Consider the following 7,182-nt stretch of genomic DNA (forward strand, 5'->3'; position numbering starts at 1 on the left):
CCACTCCCCATCAAGAAGTGTAATGATGCCAGAACCAATCTGTCTCACCATCAGCAGGAGAGTGGAGACAGTGATGAAGACTGACATCGAATGCAAGCCTAAATCTGCACCATTATCTCTCAGTAGAGGTGGTTGTTGGTTGGCAAGATCACCTCTAGCCAGGTGTGGTGGCTTTCAGCACTTGGGAGGCGGAGCCGGAAGACAAACCTTAGCTATGGAGCAAGTTTGAGAGCAAATTAGCCTACATGAGATCCTGTCGCAAAGAAACAAACATCCTACTTTGTTCTAGACACTAGAGTGTGGGGTTACAGCATTTCCTGTGATTCAGTTTGAGCTCTCCACAGCAGAACTATTACTTGAGTTGATAAGCTTCTTGACTACTATGTAAGGTGAAGAGGAAAGAGGCTGATGTTTTCCTCTTAATGGTTCATGGCTCTCTAGCAAAGAAGGAGCAGAGAGCATTGACAGAGCTGAGGCTCAGGCTGTGTCGTGCTGCTGGTAGACAGTGGTTCGTGAGAGCAGGGTGCTAGCTTCCTTCCCCACAGAGCAGAAGGTAAGCAAAAGCAGAAGTACTATAGAGATGGCTTTATAGCTGGTGGGCTTCCACATGTTATCTCTGTCTAGCCTGAACCCTGAGTAAGACTTAAGTCCTGCACCTTCAAGGGAATGAGTTGCTTGCTTTTTTGATTGTTCCAGGCATATCCAGAATATCTCATCACCTACCAGATCATGAAGCCGGAAGCCCCTTCCCAGACTGCAACAGCGGCAGAGCAGAAGACCTAGTGATTGCCCCAGGAAAGGCCAGAGTGATTCAGACCTGCAACTGGACTACAGTGGATTGCTTCCGACAAAAACTCAATATTCTCTAAGTCCCAACAGCCAAGAAATAAGCTGTTTGTCTTTTATAAAGCATCGCTGGAGTGACGGTGCCGAGTGAGTCCCGAGCACACTCGCCTGTCCCTGTCCCTTTGAGGAAATGGCTACCAGGCGGCCTTGAACATGTCTCAGGCCGCTTTCATTGCAGTTACCCATTTCTGAAGCAAGATGCTTTGCTCAAGATGTAGAGATGGGAAAAGAGAATATGCTGGCTTACATGTCCTTGGTTCATACACTACATTTTCTTCATTGTGTTTAGCACATGTATTACAGACACATGTGATGGGCTCATTTTTTATTGTTGCCAAACATATTTGTTGATGCTTCTTGTTGTCATTATTGTTACTTTGAAAATGAGCCAGAGTCTTCCTGGGATATTTGCACAGAGTCACACTGACTAAAATCATTAGAGATGCAGCTGAAGCTTCTGGCCAAGCAAGACACTGTTCCCATGTCCCTGTTAGATTCCGTTTCTCTGCTTCTTCTGAACATAAAGGAAAAGCAGCATTATGTAGTTTCCTTTTATAAACTGCCCCATCTTAAAAGGAAGGGCACAAATATTTCGTTGACCTTAAAAGTCATAGCCTGGTGGACCATTTGCTCTTTGCAGTCTGCAGGGTTCTCAGGACCAAGCTACAGATGTCAAAAGAGCATCTGGGAAAGTTTTAATGGAGGCAGTTAGAGCTTTGCTTCTGTGGCAGAATGGCTAGAGAGCTGGGAGGGGCAGCCGTGGACCCAGGGATGTGTCAACAAACGCTTCACTCTCTGGACCACCAGAGTCTCCCTGATGTTACCTTTATTTCCAAAGTCGGGGAACTGGTTCACTTTGCCAGGGTTCCAGATTTCTCTCTCCTCTCTCTTAGGTTAGAAAGCCAGGATTCAAACCCTACACAATAAATGTGCACACATGCAAGGATGTTCTGTTTACTCCTGATCTGGCCTTTATTTTGAGTAGTATGTGTCAATAGTTTAGAAAGATCCCTTTTCTCAATTTTGAACCATTTCTTCAAAGTTGTTAATATAGTTAGACAAAGAGAACAAAAGTTAAAACCAAAGGCAGTTTGACCGATTTTGTAGATGCCGCTGAGAGAGGAACGGTTGTGAAAGGCGCTGCTTGTGATGCCTTCACCAAGTGCGTTCAACAGCACTCCCTGTGGACCTTAACTGAGTACGGAACTGAGTGCATTACTTTATTTAGGTTCTTCTCAGCTCTGAAGCAGAAGTCATTTAAACAGAGGGGAACGATATGACACAACCATTTCAATTGGAAGGCTGAGAACGATTTTTTACTTTCTTTTTTTTTTTTTAACACAAGCATATTAAACTGTGACCACCTTCGTTTCCCTGGTTCTTGAAATACACATTTCTCTTTTTTATTTATTAAATTTTCGTTAGCTCGAGCCCAGTGCTATGACTAGGCATTTGGTCTAGTGTGAATAATTTAGTTATATCTTGAATGGGTTCTTCAATATGAAGTCAAGAGTTAGCCTCCGTTTTTATTTCTGTTAGTTTCAGTGACCTGAGCTAGGTGCTTGTGGTTTTGGCTGCGTATTAATAGCAACTAGAGAACCATGTAAAGCTTCCGTTTGATGTTGGCTCAGGAGCTCTTCTCCTTCCTTCTTTTTTCCTTCTGTTAACAAAGGGTTGAAGAAATTGGCATCTGTGTAGTTTCAGTAGCTGTAATGTATATGTGATTTGGCCTGACCTGAATTAGTTTAAAATGCTGAACAGAGCTGTGGCTTTGATTTAGTAAGGAGTTACTGTAGTGTAGATGTGGAGAGCTTTAGACCTGACTAAAGCAGGAGCCTCTCATCACCTCCATCAAACAAACAAACCTTACCTTGAGGAGACACCATCAGAGCTTGTATCTCATGTTGTGAGCTGAGTAAAGACACTGTGTAAGGAAGCCGTCTGCAGTGCTAGTGGCCTCATAGTGACTCACCTATGACAAAATGCACATAAATGAGCTGTTTAAAAAGAATCAGTCCTGGAAGAAAAAAAAAATTTAATGGTCCACAGAGCTAATAAATATTTTCAGAACTTGAAAGCCAAAGGCATCGTGAGTGTATTCGAGTTGACAGAAAGGTGATTGTACAGCAAGATCGAATAGAAAAGCTTGAACTCAGCTGGAATCTTTAATTTCTTGTATGTGCGGTATCTAGAAGTACTGGCGGGTTTGGGACTCCTCGGCTTCCCGGCAGAGCTGCAGAGAGAAGGCAGGTGCCTCCTTGCCCTTCTTTCCCAGGGACCCGACAGTGCCAGTTTACCAGGTTTGGCCAGATTGAATACTTAACTCAGGCATAAATTAAGTACTCTGGGCACATCTGCCTATACCTTTGCTTCTCCCCAAATTGCTAACCTAATCTTAGAAGACCTGTGCTTGCCCCAGTCACCGTTTTCCTCTCCATCCCAAGTCTTATATAGGAATTCAGGGGTCCTTATTTTATATCAAATGGAACTGGATTTAGTCCTTTCTGCTCAAAAGATTCTGCCAATTGGCTAACAAATGCTAGCATGGAATCCAGTGCTTCAGTGCTGTGCAAACACATCGTGGCAGGACGCTCTGGACTCGAGCCCTGCTTTCCCGTCCTAGCGTTAGAACTCTGAGCAGCCTAGGTGAAGTAACAACACTGATACAGCCTGGGCTCCTCTGGGCTCCACGCTCTTTGCTGTTGGGATAGTGAAGGGCATTTGGAGTATAGAGAAGTACTTGAGTGTGGCAAGCAAATGAGTGCACACTACTTCCTACTGTCCTATATGGTTAGCATTTGGCTGAGGCTAGAAAACCGCATTTGAATGCAGGAAATTGTCTCGGTTTCTCTCTTCTACAGTGGATTTCCATTGTTCCCTCTCCCCTTTAAACATTCGCTCTTTGAATTCTTATCCATGGCCTTGGAAACAAGTGTATTTTAAGCACATCTCTCTGTCCTGTCCCTGTACCCATGCACCAGACTCTCGTGTGCCAGCCTTCTCACTGTGTTTATGTTGGGCTGATGATCACCTTGCATAGAGCTACGAGCAAATATTCAAGAAAGGCACTAAAGTGGATGTTTTCATGGTCTTCGATGCTAAGGCAGTGACATAGAAATAGGGTAGTTGTGAAAGTGATATTCAAACAATTGCTGGCTACATCTAAACACGAAAAAATTACTTAAAAAATACAGCCCTAAAAATATGAAGCTTCTTCAGCCAACTTAAGCATTCTGCAGTTAATAGACAATTATGTTTCTCCTGTTTGAAAAGCCTTATCTGTGGCAGGAACTTTTTAACTTTTCTATTCTAGCAGTGAAACTTGAATCCACTTAATATTTGAAACTTATCGGTGAGTGGGCATGTCTGTTTATCTCATACCTGGTAATTGTGTTTTATGAGGTATATTTTATAAGTAATATTGGCCCATTTAGTGGAGTTGATGTAGACATTCTCTCACAAAAAGTTCTTCAGCCTCCAAATCATCTGATTTGGAGTAACACTAGTGGGAATTTCAAATCTGTGATCTTGTGTGTGGGATTCATAGTATGTGATACTGTGTAGAAGTTGTTTTCTAATCATTTTAAAGTATAATACTACAACAAGCTGAAGATTTTATATCCTCTGTAAAATCCAGTATGTTCAGGGGCGTGGCCAGTTTTACACTTCTGCCAGAGTACTGCAAAATTGAGGTGACACTCACCCCATAGAGACACTTGCTCCACAGAGACAGCTATCCCCCTTCACCCCCCCAACACACACACACTTCCAGTCTTCTCTCCACTGTTCTTTCAGTTTTTCCTCATTTTTCAGAGTTCTCTTGCTATCCTCAGGTGGCCCTGAATGTCTTTTGTTAGCTCACTTTGGTGATGGAGCACCCCTGACTCTTCCAGTATGCAGGAAGAAAAACTGAAAACACCACAGTAAAAGAGAGGAAGAAACTGAAGTTTTTCAAGTTAGTAGCATAGACTGAGAAGGTGACCATGCAGCATAGTAAACTATTCATACACAGAACCCTGAAACTCATGTGTGTGATGCCTGCTTCTGCCCCCTCCGTGTTCTAAGCTCATCTTTGTAGTAGTAATATTTGTCCTTAATACCTACAAAACTAAAAAGGTACTTTGATTGACAAGGTTTCTCAATAACTTACAAAACCAGCTTTGAGAAAATCTAGACTGTTCCTGGCAACAATTTGCAGTTGTAATTGTACCTTTCTTACTGTAACGTCAGTGTGTGTAAATAACCAGTGTAGTGGACCTTTGGTTTGTTGTTAGTGTTTTTGTTTCCAATCACTGTGTGACCCACCAGTGGCAGGGGTTCCAACTCCACCCTTTTTTTAATTTTTAATTTGCATTTGTTCATGTAGGCTTGTCAGACAAAATACAAGATGCCCAGTTAGATTTGAATTTCAGGCAGTTTTCTAGCTCAAGTATATTTCATATTTGACATATCTGTGCAATTTTTAAAATGTTCATTAACTTATCTGAAATTCAGATTTTGACTGAATCTCCTAGGTTTTTGTTTCCTGTGTAGTTTTTCTAAACCTGATAGTCTTAGCAGTTTGATCACAAGGAGGCTCACAGCATGTAAATTTTCTGGTCTTTATAAACTTTCACCTAGAATGGAATGGAAGACTTTTTTTTTTCTCCCCTTGCCTTCTACTTATTTCTAAAAGAGGGCATCAAGGAACTTAACCAGCCTACTTGGTGGGTTTCTATTTAAAACACGTCTGTGGTTATATTTAACCTGTAATTGTGCTTTGGCTTACTGTCTACAATCCTTGTAACGGATTAATACTCAATAAAGACATTTTAAAGTACACTCTGTGTGTGTAACATTCTGCTTAAGTGTTTCCTGCTTCTGTCCTGCTTTGTTCCTGTCACATTGACCCTCTGCATCTGCATCACAGACCTCTCCTGTCAGCCCTGGAACAGATGTCCTTTCCTCTTCCAGTGAGATCCCAGCTTGAAGTTCCTTACCACCTGTAAGCCCATTGGGAGCACAGGATAGCAGGGGGAACTTCAGAGACTCCCTGAGACTAGCTCATAGGCCCTGCCAGCCAGGATGGTTGGAGGAGAAAGATTCTGTACGTGCAGCTTATTAACCTGCAGTCCCAGCACTTAGGATGTTGAGGCAGAGGGATCAAGAGTTTCCGCCAGTCTGGTTTACATAGTAAGACCTACCACCTTGTCCCCAAGAACGAAGGACTTTCCCGTATCTCCAGTGCTTTCTCCATATGTAGTGATCTTGAAGCTGAGTGTGTATCTATAACGTCTGTACCAAGATTGTCCGTTTCTGTGAAGCCATAAGATGTGCAGACTGGGTTTATGAAAGGTAGCTGGTAGGTAGGTAGGTAGAGTGTACCAGGGCTTGGACGGACAGTGAGAAAGAAGCAGTAGGGAATTGTAAGGCGCAGGAATATGGAGGTGTTTTTATAATAGGAAAGTGAACCAGGTCTTTGGGCCATTTTTGTGGGGCCCATGTCCAGGTAGGCAGACAAGGGAACATCTTAGTGGGTGGTAAATTTTAAAGAAGTTGTTTTCTCTTGAGACTGGCCATTTGTGTAATGTTACGTGGCCACTAGGGGTCAGACTCTGAGTAGTCAAGGCCTGCTGAGCTCCCAGCTTGAAGTTCCTTACCATTTGTAGGCTTATATGGGAGCTGTGGAAACTTCAGGAGAAATTTCAGAAAACTGCATATGTAACCATGGTCAGGGCCTAATGTCTAGAAATTTTGCTTTTGTTTTTTGTTGTTTGTTTGGTTTTGGTTGGTTGGTTGGGGTGTTTTTGTATCTCGTGAAGGTAAAATGGCGAAATAATTTGTATATCAGATTACCTTCCACTGTAGAGACAAAGTACCAGCTGCTGTGTCCTGGTACTGCTGAGTTGTCGTTGTCGTAGGTCATCACTGTCTTGTGTGAGGCACGGGTGTTCACAACACCCCAAGAACCTTTTCTTTTGGTTCTGTTAGAACATAGTGAGTGGGTTGGTCAGACCTGTGCACCAAACAGCAAGTACACCATGAAGTGAACAAGTTGGAATTTCAGCAGCTCAGTATGTAAGCGCTGACAACTTGAGCTTCTGTGTGTGTGTGTGTGTGTGTGTGTGTGTGTGTGTGTGTGTGTGTGTGTGTGTGTGTGTGTGTGTGTGTGCTGACTTGACAGAAGGAAAGAAAGTATAAAACACTTCCTAGGCCTGAGGAGGTAACTCTGAGGGAAACACTTGTCTGGCTATGGGTTGAACCTGGTTTCTTAACACCCAGAACCCATGTAAAAGCAGTAATGTATGTAATACTGGTGCTCCCAAGAGGGGAGAGAAAACGGAGACACATAAATCC

General features: G+C 42.9%; 1 protein-coding gene across 1 annotated transcript in view; it reads left to right on the plus strand.

Moving 5' to 3' along the window:
* TNKS (tankyrase) overlaps positions 1–2,224 on the plus strand; it is a gene marked incomplete at its 5' end in the record, with an annotated part of 126,149 nt that extends 123,925 nt beyond the window's left edge. Inside the window, one exon of the mRNA XM_080928761.1 lies at positions 697–2,224. Within this exon, the coding sequence (XP_080784887.1) occupies positions 697–783 (87 nt within the window). The 3' untranslated portion in view covers positions 784–2,224. The remainder of the gene's footprint in view (positions 1–696) is intronic.
* Positions 2,225–7,182: the final 4,958 nt, after the last annotated feature.

Source organism: Micromys minutus (assembly GCF_963924665.1).
Source record: "Micromys minutus genome assembly, chromosome: 14".
Classification (NCBI taxonomy): domain Eukaryota; kingdom Metazoa; phylum Chordata; class Mammalia; order Rodentia; family Muridae; genus Micromys; species Micromys minutus.